The sequence below is a fragment of the Oncorhynchus nerka genome, linkage group LG4, assembly GCF_034236695.1.
Source record: "Oncorhynchus nerka isolate Pitt River linkage group LG4, Oner_Uvic_2.0, whole genome shotgun sequence".
Taxonomy (NCBI): domain Eukaryota; kingdom Metazoa; phylum Chordata; class Actinopteri; order Salmoniformes; family Salmonidae; genus Oncorhynchus; species Oncorhynchus nerka.
In genome coordinates this window covers 13,515,430-13,531,093 of record NC_088399.1, presented here as the reverse complement: position 1 = coordinate 13,531,093, position 15,664 = coordinate 13,515,430, and the positions used below count along the sequence as shown (strand labels likewise).

The 15,664-nt window shown below is 41.8% G+C and overlaps 1 protein-coding gene and 1 pseudogene across 1 annotated transcript; both read right to left on the bottom strand.

Annotated features, from left to right (window-relative positions):
- Positions 1 to 2,275: 2,275 nt before the first annotated feature.
- LOC115118350 (serine/threonine-protein kinase PLK2-like) lies at positions 2,276 to 7,775 on the bottom strand. Its single transcript, XM_029646949.2, has 12 exons — positions 7,550 to 7,775; positions 7,122 to 7,229; positions 6,912 to 7,028; positions 6,604 to 6,733; positions 6,083 to 6,266; positions 5,444 to 5,642; positions 5,107 to 5,257; positions 4,573 to 4,812; positions 4,248 to 4,328; positions 3,926 to 4,085; positions 3,467 to 3,707; positions 2,276 to 3,119 (listed from the first exon to the last, which is right to left on the bottom strand). Exons 1-12 carry the CDS (start codon positions 7,727 to 7,729, stop codon positions 2,928 to 2,930), a joined length of 1,983 nt encoding a protein of 660 aa, XP_029502809.1. The 5' UTR covers positions 7,730 to 7,775; the 3' UTR covers positions 2,276 to 2,927.
- A 3,839-nt stretch (positions 7,776 to 11,614) lies between these two features.
- On the bottom strand, positions 11,615 to 14,263 carry LOC115118353 (ATP synthase subunit C lysine N-methyltransferase-like; annotated as a pseudogene).
- Between the last annotated feature and the right edge of the window lie 1,401 nt (positions 14,264 to 15,664).

Sequence of the window (15,664 nt, the reverse complement as noted above, 5' to 3'; positions counted from 1 at the left end):
TTGTACAACTTCAGTGTGCACGGGCCCAATGGTAGTTTTAGAAATGTGCTTCATCACTAGTGCCTCATCTTCACTCACTGTAGTAGGAGAAAACAAGTATGGCATGAACTGTTAATGACAAAAAGTGACTGAAAGCATCTTGAAAAAACGATGGCATCACACTGGAGGGAGATAGAGATACATGCCATGACCTACACAGAGCAGGCAAAGCAGAACAGAGTATTATCTCAGAAAGCACCCTATCAAAATGTAATTCCCTGACTATTATTCTGCAGAGATGCGCACAGAGGGCCAACAACATGAAACAGTGAATATCACTTATTTTGTTCATTCATTCTAATTAGATCATCTGGATCTTTACTCATTTTGGACAAAGTGGCCTGGATTTCACACAAACAGACAAGATGGAGTGGAGACTCCTGTCGTCCCTTCTGTTCGACCACACAGCCTCCTGGTCTCAGTGTTTTCTTCCCGGGAACATCTCCATCAGAACCAAGTGAAGAATTGCCAACTGGAATTGCTTTTCGAAAGAGAAACATGTTCTCAAGGAGAGAAAAAAAGTTCAGTTGACATGGAAACCAACTGACATAATTTCCCTCGCAAATTCCATTACTTGTCTTGTTGCTCTGGTTTACTTTCATGCTCATGTAATGTCCTTTTGTATACCAACGAAGGTGTAGCCGTACGTTCAGCTCTGGCAGGCCTCGGAGTTATGTAACCATCGTTGGTACAGTCTCTGCAGCAAGAGCCTTTTCTTCAATTCCACTTAATATCCCCCCATAACAGTCCTTCACAGTGGAGGTCTCTACTCCATAAATCTCTCTTTGTATAGTGTGAAGGCTTCCAACGCCAAACAGAACTCTGTACTTGTCAAACTGTACATCTAACCTGGTGACATTAGGTGGCACAACTCGACACCACTCTGCCATCGAAGCAACCTTCAACTATAACAACTTTGTTTTATCCAACAGTCTATTGTCACAGAAGTGACATTATGTATCTCTTTTAACACCATGCTGCCAATGATCAACCTTCACTTTATAACATCCCCGTTTCATCCAACGGTCTGTATATTGACAACATGCGCCATTTCATTGTCTTTTTTGCTTTTAGTTAAATGGGTTGGTGGGAACAGCAACCAAACCTGGTCTTCACACCCTCTGCTCTGAGTGAAGACAGGATATCCTCTGACAGGGCTGAGGATGTATTCACACTTAGTGCACCGCTGTTTCCTGTCAGTAATTTCACTCAGTATGTATGCTATGGCGGTGCCTGTCCCAGCTAAATGATTAATGGGGTTGAAACGGCTAACGATGGCGCAGCGGCGGCGGAATCCAGGTCTCAAGAAAAATAATTGAGCTGAAAAGACATCCAGGGTTTGTCTTCTACAATGACCCATCTCTCATGAGAAATGCTATTATTGCTGCTCGGCAACACATTCGTCCAATATGTCATCAAACAAAAGCACTTACCTTGCTAACAGTGCTTAATGTCGGCCATTTGAGTTTGATGTACAGAACCAGAAACACATTGGTAAAGAGAATCATGAATTTTGGATTTCATTTGACTTCATAACCTTTTCAAGTTGCCAGTGAGAAACAGAGTTGTGTTTCTAATAATAAAACCCCCCTTGAAGCAAGTCAAGAAGCCTTGCTGATACTTTGTCTTTAAAAAAAGAACAGAGAATTTAACTTCAAGGCAGTGTGGATGAGTCCCTGTGGATTGAGTATGTGTGCTAAGTGGAGAACGGCTGGTTGGAAATAGCTAAATAAATGCAAGTGTAGAACCACATACTGCAGAACGCTTTATATAATGGTATATTGTGAGCAATAGCTGCTGTAGTTGAATGCATTGTACAGCTAGCTACTGTGTGTAGGCTATATGGAGAGAGTAAGACCTATATATAGGTCCTGACAGAAAATATGAATCATGAGTTGATGTTTGACTAGTAGGCCTAAACCAGTCAAGTCATAGGTATGTGATCATTTAATTGGTCTGGATATAGAGTAGTCAGAAAAACATACTATAATTTTTTTTTTTTTTTTACAGATGACCTGTACACTATTGAAGTTTACCATTTTCTGCTATTGAGTTCTGTATGGAGGCTGCACATCCAAATTGGGTTTAGACTAGCTTAATGACACACACTTGAATATAATTAAATGGGACTACAAACAATAACTAATTCCCTTGGTTGGTAACCACAATATTTTATATGGACATACTCTAAATTGTTAAATCATAATAGAGGACTGAGGGAGAGTAAAGACAGAACTATGACCGCAACATTATGATTTAATGAAAATCATGACATTTAAAACAGCATCAGTCACAAAATATATACAAAGAGGGTTTGTTTATTAAATAAATACTGCACCATGTAATAAATTAATCTACTCATGTACACTATGTGAAATGGCATTGGTCCAGAAGGTCCTCTGGCTTTCTCTACCTTTGATGATGTCACAGTAGGGCACAGTTGTAGCCACGCCATTGGCTTAGCAAAAGACCACCTGGCTAGAAGCCAACTCCCCACCTAGTGTTGTGGAATGTTGTCACAGTAACACATTTCCTCCTCTGCCCTGCAGAGAACTACTCAATTCATCCCCACCCTGTTGAAGCCTCGCCTTAACCAAAACACCTAACTCCGCAACCACACAAAAAGATTGTCCTTTAAAAAAAACATTAGCGTTTCAGTTCCTTTTTGCAATGTATCGTCTGGATCCAGCCCAGCATTGTCCCGCTCCCCTTACCAGCCTTTCCATGAAGGGATTCGTTCTTTGTACCTCCATTCCATCCATGCAGCCACAGACTTCCCACCACAACAGAGCCACGTCAATTAACAAGTTCTCCCGTTAAACCAATCCCAGCCTCTTGACCTCTCACGCAAACACCAAAGCCCCCAAAATGGCTGCAGTCTCGGTTCTTCAGTTGCACCTCTGCAGCAGCATGTTGAGTGCGTACTCCATGCGACTGCACAGGTCAGCGCTGCAGCCGGACATTAGGAGGGTGCTCAGGCGCATGTTGGTGGAGATGCGCTCTTCGTTGATGTAGGTGAGCAGGTACTCATCACTCTGTCTGCACAGGAGGATCTTGGTGTGGTCATGGTAGAAGTTCACCTGCAAGGGAGGGGAGGGAGGTTAGGAGGAGTACCAACTAAGCAAGGATTCTGTCACATGGGAGTGGGAATATGTAGACGGTCTGTGGTGAGGAGCAGTCTAGTCAGATTAGAGATTTGTTTTGAGAGGTGTGCGCGCTTGCACTTGTGAAAGCGAGGAGTTTGCGTGTGTGAAAGTGTGGCTGGATATGTTTCAATATATTCTCATTTGTTTTTCCATATCAGGGAGTTTCTGTCCCCCACTTTCAAGAAGCAGTCAAATGGGTTAATCTAAAATGTCACCCTACTCATTTTAGAGAACAGTCATCTAGAAATAAGACCATAAGCGATATAGCTGTGCAGCTGTACCTGGAAGGTGCCGTCGTTGAAGAGCATCATGAGGGCCCGGTCGGACTTCAGCCACTGCAGCAGGTAGAGCCTGGGGGCCCTGGGGTCTGTCACATTGGGCAAGTCTCCACCATCCATAAGGTTCTCCTCCATGTAATGGGCAAAGTATTTCAAAATGGTGACCTGGCCTATGAATGGCTCTGGAACCTCGCAGGTGGAGAAGACAGAACAATGGCCCAGCTCGGCATAGTAGTGAACGGTCCTGGAGAAAACACCATTTGGGAAAACAGTTAGAGGGATACCAATGGCATGATAACACCTTGTGTGAGAATGGAATGGCTAAGTAATAGCAATGCCTAGGGATCGACCAGGCCAAACATATCCTTTTTTCTTACCTAATAGCTTTGGAATTGACCATCCTCTTTTCCAATGCATTAGTAAGATCTGGAACCAAACTTCAGACAGGGTGGCACTACTCACCTCTTATCTGCCAGCAGACTCATGTGTGTGCCATTGTTGAAGAGGACTCCCACGGTGTGGTCCGACAGCTGGTAGCCAAAGCCATACTTGTTAGAGTAGTCCACCCATTTGGTCACCCACTGGAAACTGCTGCCCAGATTCTCTTTGGGAAGGTCATCCGCTAGGGGGAGGGGAAAACATTAACTCAATACTATACCACAGAATTGAGAAAAATCTCTTAATTTCTTGTATGGTTTCATTTTAATTACATGTTTAGGTTGCCACGGTGATATAAATCAAATACATTTTTATCTTCATTCAGTTCATTGTGTTTATTACATACCTTCCGGCATATTCTCCAGACACCCTTGCAGCACCCGGGCCACGGTGTCTGCTACACTGCCCATGGTACTGTCCTCAAGACCTGCAGACCAATCAAAAAATATCAAAGACCATTCTCTATGTTTACATTTGGTTTCAAAAACATCCTACTGAACTAGGAATCTATCCTATCTCAGTCTTCTAAAAAGACTGCACATCGATTGTCTCAAATGTAACTGGCACACTTTAAAATCCACTCATACTTAAAAAAAGATAATATATCTAACTGTGCACAATATAGGGAAGTGTGCAATTTTACACAAAGCCAAGTCTAGCTCTGCACTTACATTCACTACTGCAGCTGCCCAGGGTGCCTCTGACAATCAAACGGATTGTGTCCTTCAGCTGCTGCTTGTTGGTGCCGTTGACCCCTTCCTTGACAGAGGCCGCTGGCCTGGCCACACTGGGGGCCACAGGGGGCTTGCTGCCGTTCTCCGATGCCTGTCTGGAGAGAGGCTGGCTGATAGACGTCTTCCTCAGGTCATTCCGCAGCCTGGTGAGCTCCTCTTCCTCTTTGGCCATTCTATCTGTGTGCAGAACAAAAATGGCAGTTAGAAAATGGTGTCAAATTTAACTAAGATGGCCACTACGTAGGTAAGATCAGCATTGTTTTTAACAAACTGTTTTTTTGTTGCATTTGTCAGGTTACTTTGATACATGTATGCAGATGTATTGGAGCAAGTAGACCAAGTTCCATTGCAATTTATTGAGAATGTGAAAGTTAAATCATCCTCCTTACTACTCAAATACCCTTTCAATACTTAACATTTCAATAGGATAATAAGCACACAGACAGGGAGTACCTTTAAAGTACTACTTACTCAAAGTCCCCAAGTACTTGGCTTTGTCCTTCTTGCCCCCTCCGAACAGGGCGGCCGCAGCCTTCTTGAAGAAGCTCTTGGCAGGGCTGGTGTGGTGGAGGTCTGGGGCCGTGTGGCAGCAGCTGGCCGACAGCTTGTCTGGAGTGAAACCCTGGGAGACACACAGAAAGGGAATGGAAGTTAGCCTGATGTCGAGGTAGCCCATGGACCAAGTATGGACTGATCTCTACCTAAATATGAGTAGAAAGGAGGTGTGCTTCTGGGGATAAGTGTTGAGTATGCATGGTCAGTATGTCACAGAGACAGACAGCCTCCCCCTTCCAAACATGAAACACACCTGGGTGAAGAAGTCGTGTCTGAGGATGTCCTCCAGGTGTGGTCTGTCTGCAGGGCTCTTGGCCAGCATCCTGCTGATCAGCTGTTTGGCCTGGGCCGTCAGGGAGGAGGGCAGGGTGTAGCGTGCCTCGCGGATACATCGGTACGTCTCCTTCAGGTTGGTGGTCTCAAACGGGGGTCTGCCAAGGAGCATGGTGTACCTGCAGATGCAAGGGATGGACAGAGACAGTCAGTAACCCCACTAATGACGGACAGTGTTTGGGTCAGACCTATACTCTATCCACCGTTTTATAGTCAAGGGAATAGCCTTGTGTTCACACAATCACAACCAATAAATTGTAGCTGCCTGCACTCACTAAAGAAACATGAGTTGAATAGCTAAACTCAAACTTCAACAGCTGAATCCTAACATGAGAAGCATGTGCATAACCTAAACCTACAGTACAATTCTGAAATCTGACTGACACAAATGCCAGGATTAACCCAAGTAGCCTCCAACATATCTAGTTAAATAAAGGTAAAATACACTAACATCTCAGGTTAGGATTTAAACACTTAGGGAATTCAGACATGAATCTGAATGAAGCAAGAGGCTCTATTGAGGTGAATGTGAACATGGAAGTATCCAAACCAAACATACATGACGCATCCCAGGGCCCAGATGTCTGACTCGCAGCCGTGGCCCTGCTTGTTGAGCACCTCAGGGGACAGGTAGTTGGGCGTGCCACATATCGTCCTCCTCCGGTTCTCAACGGGCTCCAGCTTGGCAGCCAGGCCAAAGTCCCCTACCTTCAGGTCCATAGACTCGTTGATGAAGAAATTGCCTACGGGGAGGAGGGGCGAGGGGGGTTAGTGACTTTGGTCATGACAATGAAGACAACCTCAGAGGGGGAAATATACATGAGGCAGTCTGTCTAATGAACTTGGCTACGCACATCTTATAAAAAGAGCAACATTCTGCAAGGTAGAAGGATTATTCATTTAAAGCAGTGTTAAGTCAGAAGTCAATGAGTACAAATGTTCTATCAATGACCTGAAGGATGTGCCATTGTCCTAAAACACTACAGAAATGGTGAGCATCCATTTGTTTGCTTAATGGTGAAACAAAAACAATATTTCACCCAATGATCCAACAGAGACTGGTGTGAGTAGCCAACCTACCCAGTTTCAGGTCCCTGTGCAGGATCTCCTGTTCGTGGAGGTACCTCAACCCGGAGACGATCTGTCGGAGGTAGTACCTCACCTCAGGCTCTGTCAGTACTTTCCGAGCCTTCAGGATGTGGGCCAGTGACTGCAAGGTAAACAAAGGAAGTGGTTAAAAAGAAATCACCTCTGTTGAAACCAAAGAAGTAGGCAGCAAAGTCAACCGAGTCTTATTAATTAAAGGCACAACATTTTGCAACAGAAAATGAAAATTAGCATTTGTTAATTGACCACTTTAGTAAAGGTTTGGGGAGGGTTTAACTCACTCGTCGACTGCAGTATTCCAAGAGAATGTAGATGTTGTCTTTGTCCTCAAAGTGGTGGTAGAAGTGCACAATGTGCTTATGGTGGAGAATTCTGTGCAGCTCAATCTCTCTGTCAATCTGTGGAGGAATTCAAATGGCCTATGGTCAAATTACATGCACACACACGACATGCGCCACAATCAATAAAAGAAAATAAAGCATTGCGCATACCTTTTCCCTTTGGTGCGGTTTGGAGACCCGCGTGTGTGGAATGATCTTTGCAGCATACACTTTGCCTGATGCCAAATCTGTGAATTCATAACATTTGGCAAATCCTCCCTATGGACAGAGAAGTGTCAGATCGGTAAATCAACAAAGACGTACTGAAAATGGACCAGCGGATCAATGTAGCCTGACGCTCAATATCTCACAGCCATTGGTGTAATTGCATGGACCCACATCGAAACAGTTTCTACACCAATAATATTATGATTTATCACGTTATCATCAATCAAAATGGCTTGCAATAGGCTACTGCAAATGATAACATGAACAATGTACAACAACTTTTTTTCCCTGGACAATAATGGAATTGTATTTTTATTTTTTTAAGACTCAGCCAGGTAGAATTCCTAACCAATCTGTTGAAATGAATTTACCTTGCCCAGAACTTTTCCTCGGCAATAGCATTTCCCCTTCGTTGGATCCGTAATAATCCGTGACAACTCTTGTGTGGCTTGAATTTGCTCCTCTGACTTCTTCCTCTTAATCTCGGAGGGCTTGTTCACCGAGTGTTCACACATGGTGGGTTGGTGAGCGATACTCCTGAGTATATCCATGTCTACTCTATAGTGAGAGAGACTTGCTGCATTTGATGTGGAACGCTGAACAGTCGCTCCGAGCTTTATAAAGCAGTGTCCGCCCCTAACAACTGACGTCACACAGTATGGCTCTCCGCCGAGGGGGTGAAAGTGTGACATGACTTCAAACCATGTTCAACAAATCGGTGTTGAAGAACGCACGCAACAACACCTCTGCCTAGCAAACTCGTAGGTATAATATCCATACTGTGAGACAAGCTGCTCCATATGAAAATACACATATGCGCTTTCCTTACTTATTTACAACAACAAAAAAGAAACAAATCATAGCGTTCCTAATATAATGTTCGTTAAATATGTCAAATGTATATATATATATATATATATATATATATAATATCAGAAAATCTCGGGTACAATCCCATCTCTAGTTATCAAACTGAAACGTTTATCAATTCAATTCAAAGGGGCTTTATTGGCATGGGAAACATGTGTTAACATTGCCAAAGCAAGTGAAGTAGATAATATATACAAAAGTGAAATAAACAATAAAAAAAAAATCACCACCTTCAGATGATGATAAATGATGGTGCCAAATAAGAGACCGAGATGTTGGGCTACTATAGTCCCTAATAAATAAAACACTTACACGGATGATAAAAAACACCACTTTCCGTTAGCATATGTGTATTCAATAGGAACCCTTCTGATAGTTTGGAGGGGTGAGGACGCCACCCAGTGGAACTCAACGGGTCTTCCATACATATTGTGTGCCTCGTTATGATGATGATCAGTGTGAAAAGAACAGATAGAGGCCTAGACAATATGTATTTTTTTTAAATTATTGCTCAGCCAAATTACAATATGACAATCAGTTGTATATAAAGTTTACATAATTTCACACAAATCAAATATTCTACTGTTTGATCACAAAACATGAATAAATACCATGTTTTTCTATTATTTAAAATGTACTGTCTTAATATAATAATATATCTTATGTCTTTCTACTACAACCCACCCCCCACCTGCATTGGTCAGTGTGTGAATATAAATACACTGTATAATAGCTAGTGGCATGACACCATGTGACAAACCTATATGCAGGAGGTGTGTTACAGTTTCACACTTTTTTTTCCATACCAAATCCAGAGTTGGTTGGTTGAAAGGGAAGTAGCTATATAAGACAATTAGAAACTCCAGTCGTCTCGCTTTACTGTCGAAGTAATCTACTGCAAGGTAAGACGCATTTAACTGTTCTATAATCTTGTTACTATTGTAGTAGTACTATACTATCACTGTATTGTCACAGTGGGCTAACATGATCTACTTTTCTACGGTAGCTTTTACGTTTGTGCGTTGAAATCTATATATTTAAGACTTGATCACTGGAAGGGAGTGGCAGGTAACCTTGTGGTTAAAAGCTTTGGGCCAGTAACTGAAAGGTTGCTGGTTCAAATCCCTGATCTGTCTAGATGAAAAACATGCCGATGTGCCCACCCTAATTGCTCCTGTAAGTCGCTCTGGATAAGAGTGATTGGTAAAATGTAGATGTATCCTTATCTAAGTCCTGAAAATATAAATATATGACATTTAGCAGACACTTTTATCCAAAGCAAATAACAGTCATGTGTGCATACATTATTTTTATGTATGGGTGGCCCCGGGAATCAAACCCACAACCCTGGCGGTGCCAGCGCCATGCTCTACCAACTGAGCCATACAGGACCACCCCAATTTAAATCCTGATAACTAGAAACATACATATTTTATGTCCTGATAACTAGAAACATCCCTATTTATATCCTGATAACTAGAAACATCCCTATTTATATCCTGATAACTAGAAACATCCCTATTTATATCCTGATAACTAGAAACATCCCTATTTATATTCTGATAACTAGAAACATCCCTATTTATGTCCTGATAACTAGAAACATCCCTATTTATGTGATGATAACTAGAAACATCCCTATTTATGTGATGATAACTAGAAACATCCATATTTTATGTCCTGATGCTAATTTGCATTCATTAGGCACTGTAATGTAACAGTGAACAATGAAAGAAAGGATAGTAAAGTAGTATGTTTTTGTGAAGGTCGGTATAAAAGTTCTGGTAATCCATTACCCCTAAACATGCTAGTTTTATTTGGTAAGTAGATCCAATTATTGATGTATTGCATATTGCACTGACACAGAAAATACTTATTCAGTCAGTGGACGTGCACCGGACGTGATGACTATTTCTGACCGTCTAGACTTTAGTCAGTTACCTGGCTGATTTCAACATGGATTTGAGGTACTACTCCATGTGATAAAAGTAGTATGAGTCTAACATAAACTGTTCTTAAAGGAGGAACAGAAAAGGTTGGGAACCACTACTTTAGGCTACCTGAATACATACCACTACTTTAGGCTACCTGAATACATACCACTACTTTAGGCTACCTGAATACATACCACTACTTTAGGCTACCTGAATACATACCACTACTTTAGGCTACCTGAATACATACCACTACTTTAGGCTACCTGAATACATACCACTACTTTAGGCTACCTGAATACATACCACTACTTTAGGCTACCCGAATACATACCACTACTTTAGGCTACCTGCATACATTCCATCTAGAAGTTTCAATTCACCTGTATTCTATTTCCATCTCTCTACATTTCTGCTTCTACCTTCCTCTGCAGCTCCCAATCCTGATCCTCCTGTACCAACCATGTCGAACTGCACCTCCACAACCCCCTGTGGGGACAACTGCTGCCCACACACCAGCAGGGGTCAAATCCTGGGTCCGGTCACGTTTGTTCTCATCGTCCTTGGTGTGTGTGGAGGACTAGCTTATTGGTGGCGTCGCCAGACCAGGCAGGACCAGCTCACCTCCCAAGTTTTGCCCAAGCTAACACAGATCAACAAACCTCAATCGAAATCCTCTAGAGTCTCTGAGAACAGTGAACCATGTCCTGTGATGGAAAGACCACCACTCCCATTCCCCACGGATGATGTGTCAATGTCTATGGCGGCTGGCTACCCAATGGGAAGCCACAGTGGTAGAGCTGGGTGCTATGAGAGTGACTATGAAAATGTGCGACTGGCAAGACCAGAGGAGCCAAAGGCAGCTGCTGGCAACTGTTCAGTAAGCGTGGGTAGTGAGGGGGACTGTAGGATGTGTGATGCTCCAGAAGAAGAGGGTAGTGAGGGGGACTGTAGGATGTGTGATGCCCCAGAAGAAGAGGGTAGTGAGGGGAACTACATGATGTATAATGCCCCAGAAGAAGAGGGTAGTGAGGGGGACTACATGATGTATAATGCCTCAGAACAAGAGGGTAGTGAGGGGAACTGTATTATGAGTGATGCCCCAGAAGAAGAGAAGGAGGACGGCATTTATGCCAACTACCAAAGGGACATCAAAAATAGTGATGCATCTGCTGCAGCTGGACCTAGTGGCTTAGCTGTGCATAGATCCTAATAATTATCTGCAGGATCAATTCTGACCACAACCACAGTCTTCAATAGAACACTTTTCTCAGGGAGATTTTTCTTGTTTGTGGCTTCAAATTGACTTGAGACATTTGAAAAGCAATAATAATAATAATAATGTCACAAGAGAACTGATAAAAAATGACTTGAAGCATGCAATCCTTTAGTCTGGCTGCATATCCAACAAAGTAAATGTGCATCAAAGTTATAGTAAACACTGTAAACAAGCATATGTATTTTATTCCCTTCTATTTTACATTCTGCTAACCGCCTTTCTATTCTGTGACTAAGATTTAATAAGGTACTATTGAAGCTTTAGAGGGGCAGCAATAGCCAGCATGGTCTTTTGTAATTCAACTTGCACATTGTACAAAACATTATGTGGGGCCAATGAAATGACATGGAACATTTGTTAAGAAGTTTTCTTGCACACCATTGCTTACCATGCAGAGGGGCAATGAGCATATTGCCATTTACTCTAAGGAAAAGTATTTATGTAACCGAATGAAATGTATATGACTGTAACCTATTGAGACACCGAAGGATAGGGCTTGCGGACAGTGGTGACAACATAGGTCCACACCTGGTCTAACCCCGCCCCCTTGGAGCAGGTGTGTGGCCAATGAGGGAAGGGGAAGCGACAAACCACCACCATGGCATCCTCAGAAAGCTCCTTCAGCAGCTTCTCCTCTAGAACTTCCATCTGTCAGACAGAAATGGCACAGATATGAAGAAAGGGAATTAGATACTGTGCCTACGTGTGTTGAGAGGTAATACCGGCCCAAAAGTAAGACTTTACTTCAGTGAACAGGGTTGAACAGGTTTGAGTCTTGTGGTCCACCAGGCGTTAAAAAAAAGTGAAACTTACCACTGCGGGGGCCAAAAATACAGTCACGCTGTTGTATCGTGATAGATCCGTCTGCAAAAGACAAGAAAAGAACATAGCATAGAAGCAAATGAAGCAGCGCTTCTCGAACAACAGCAGTGGAACTTTTTATTTACATCTCTGACGATATTGGTCATGATTACTGGTAGAGAATCTCTTAATAATCTCCTATATTGTGTGTCATTATTGTGACTGTAAAAGAGGTTATGGTAAAATAAAAGGTTTTGCATACTGTTCCAGTGACTTACTGCACATACTGGAAATTAAAATAAATAAGAAGCGTGTTCTCAGTCTGTAACGGTTGTCTTCGGTTAAAGGAGAGGAGGACCAAAGCTTGGTAAGTGTTCATATTTATTTAAACTCAGAACACTAAACAAAATAACAAAGAGAATGAAACAAAACCGAAACAGTTCTGTAAGGTGACGAAAAACACTAAACAGAAAATAATCACCCACAAAACACAGGTGAGAAAAGGCTACCTAAGTATGATTCTCAATCAGAGACAACGAACGACACCAGGCCAAACACATAAACACAACATAGAAAAAAGAACATAGACTACCCACCCCAACTCACGCCCTGACCATACTGAAACAAAGACATAACAAAGGAACTAAGGTCAGAACGTGACACAGTCAACACAGATATTTCTGTCATTTATATCAGTTTTTATTGGACAGGTAGCCTACATGGTCCCTGACCAATAAACTTAATCAAATAAATCAATAAACATGGAATTCATACTGTACCTTCCAAGAAATCCTTGCTGACAAAATTGGCCTTAGTATATGTTATTCCCCTCCACCAGGCTCTACCTCGTGGGTAGGTCTGCAGCATTGAGTTGATCTCAAACCCAGTGCATTGGAACCCAACTGCCGGTTGTTGGGCAGACCTGTCTCATTCATTGCAGTGAGTATAAAATGACATTCACAACTAGTCATGTGGTGACAGATAATAGTTATATTGTTCTTTCATGTCAATGCTCAAAATACTATTGGACATAACTGAGTGAATGTCCCTGTCCTTTGGCCTAAGTGAATGAATAGACCTTGTTTGTTTCATTCATATTTTCCCATCTTGAAGACAACAGGTATGGATACAGGTTTTAGTGTGAGAGATCTCCCTTGTACAGTATATTTGTAGTTGTATGAGCTAGTCAATATCTGTCTGAGCATCTGGTTAAAAATATCACTGGACTAAGGCCTGGTTGGTCCATCAGTTAGTGTCACCGTCTACAGCATACAGCATGAATCAAACCCACTGCCTTTGTCAGGGCACTCTCTGTCCATCTTCCATACCATCTCTCCTCTGTTCAATAAAACACACAAAATACAAAAAGTTGTATTTCAAAAAAGTATAATATGACTAACAATACCTTGAGCTTAAAGGGCACTTTCAGGCCTGGCATCACAAACACGACCCACAGCCCCAGTCAAGATGGCCGACATCCACAAGGTAACAGAGCTGTTGTTTTGGTAGCTGTAGAGAAGTCTTATGTTGTCCTCCATGGTGACATCCCACTGCTGTGACCATGCAGAGAGGTCATATGAGAGTGCACAGTGTTTGATAATAAGTAGGGTCTGGAGTTTTACAATGAACCTAGGTATTATTTCAGCAGTGTTGGGGAAGCGACTCTGAAATCATAGTTTACCAAACTACCAGTTACTGCACATTGGAAAAAGATAAGCTACACTAAAGCTACCCTTAAGAGAAAAAAAATGTTTACTTAACTAAAGTATTTCACCACATCCAAGATACTTTGTGAAACATCATATCTAAATCTGACTTTGGGGTCAGATGTTAACAGAATGTGTAATTTAGCCTATTAACCCCCCCAAACAATTCAAGTGAGAATTAAGAAGGTCTGATACTCTGATACCAACAATGTATTTATTTTATTTAAACAGTTGTGTAGGTTCAGTAGTTAGCTTCACCGCAAAAAAAGTAATTAACTGAAGACCAAGATTTGAATTTAGTTCAACGACCACCAAGCTACTGCAAAAATGTAGTTTCATTACTAGTTGAACTACATGCAGTTCACTACTCCCAAACGCTGTATTTCAGTACTAACTAAAGTTTAGAATTGAGACCATAAACCCAAACTATATCACTCTTATATTCTCACTATAATTATATGACTATCTGCCGTCATTTCTACATACAGGATTCATACTACACTGAACAAAAATATAAACGCAACATGTAAAGCGTTGGTCCCATGTTTCATGATCTGATATAAAAGACCCCAGAAACGTTCCAGACGCACAAAAATCTAATTTGTTTACACCTCTGTTTGTGAGCATTTCTCCTATGGTATCGACAGGCATTAGCTACTGACAACGAAAACAATTAATTGCATTTCATCAATGGCAATTTGAATGCACAGAGATAACGTAACGAAATCCTGAGGCCCATTGTTGTGCCATTCATCCACCGCCATCACCTCATGTTTCAGCATGATAATGCACAGCCCCATGATGTCGCAAGGATCTGTACATCATTCCTGGAAGCTGAAAATGTCCCAGTTCTTCCATGGCCTGCATACTCACCGGACACTTCACCCATTGAACATTTTTCGGGAAGCTCTGGGTCAACGTGTAGGACAGAATGTTCCAGGTCCGCCAATTGAAGAGGAGTGGGACAACATTCCACAGGCCATCAACACCGTGATCAATTCTATGCGAAGGAGATGTCGCACTGCATGAAGCAAGTGGTTGCTAGATACTGACATTTTTTAAAGGTATCTGTGACCAACAGATGCATATCTGTATTCCCAGTCATGTAAAATCCAGAGTTTAGGGACAGATTCATTTATTTCAGTTGACTAATTTCCCTGTAAACTATAACTCAGTAATTATTTGAAATTGTTGCATGTTGGGTTATATTTTTGTTCAGTATAGAATGAGACTCATTCAGTTAGTGAAATCCACGGGGCAATGAAAGAGGACGATAAATAGCTAAATAGGCTCACTCGTTAGTGGAATATCAACTCTAGTCTGCACATTTGACTTTCTTTTCCTTTTGCCATGAACACTAGAGGTCGCCACAGTAACATTCTAAATTAACATTCTAAAGCGTCATCGTCCAGAAACTGGTACTGTACCAGTGCTGCTGTGCCATTCACCTAGCGTCCAAGATCTAGCAGTTTAACCGAATATAGATAACAGGGAAATGTAATTACATTACTGACGACAACGTGATCACTGCTCACAAATTCAGTTATGTTCCACGTATATTACCATTTAAAAGTCCTATTTTCATTATTAACTAGCGACATTATAGCAATAATCTAGTCATTTTTTCTAAACTTCCGGACAGAGCACAGCATATAACCCACTTGGCAAGGGTCAAATCCAGATTGACAGGTTCTGCACCAATCAAATTCTACTTTCTTCTTCTATGATATAATTGTGGTCAGCAAACAAACGTTTAAGGTGCTGGAGTGTGTGGTCAATCACGGTTTACAACATTAGCTCCACACTTCTAAATCCTCCTACCTAACTCAGTACACCTGGAAAATAAAAAAGAGCCCTAATAACTTCTAAAAGACCATCCCCAAATTCCCTTCCAAC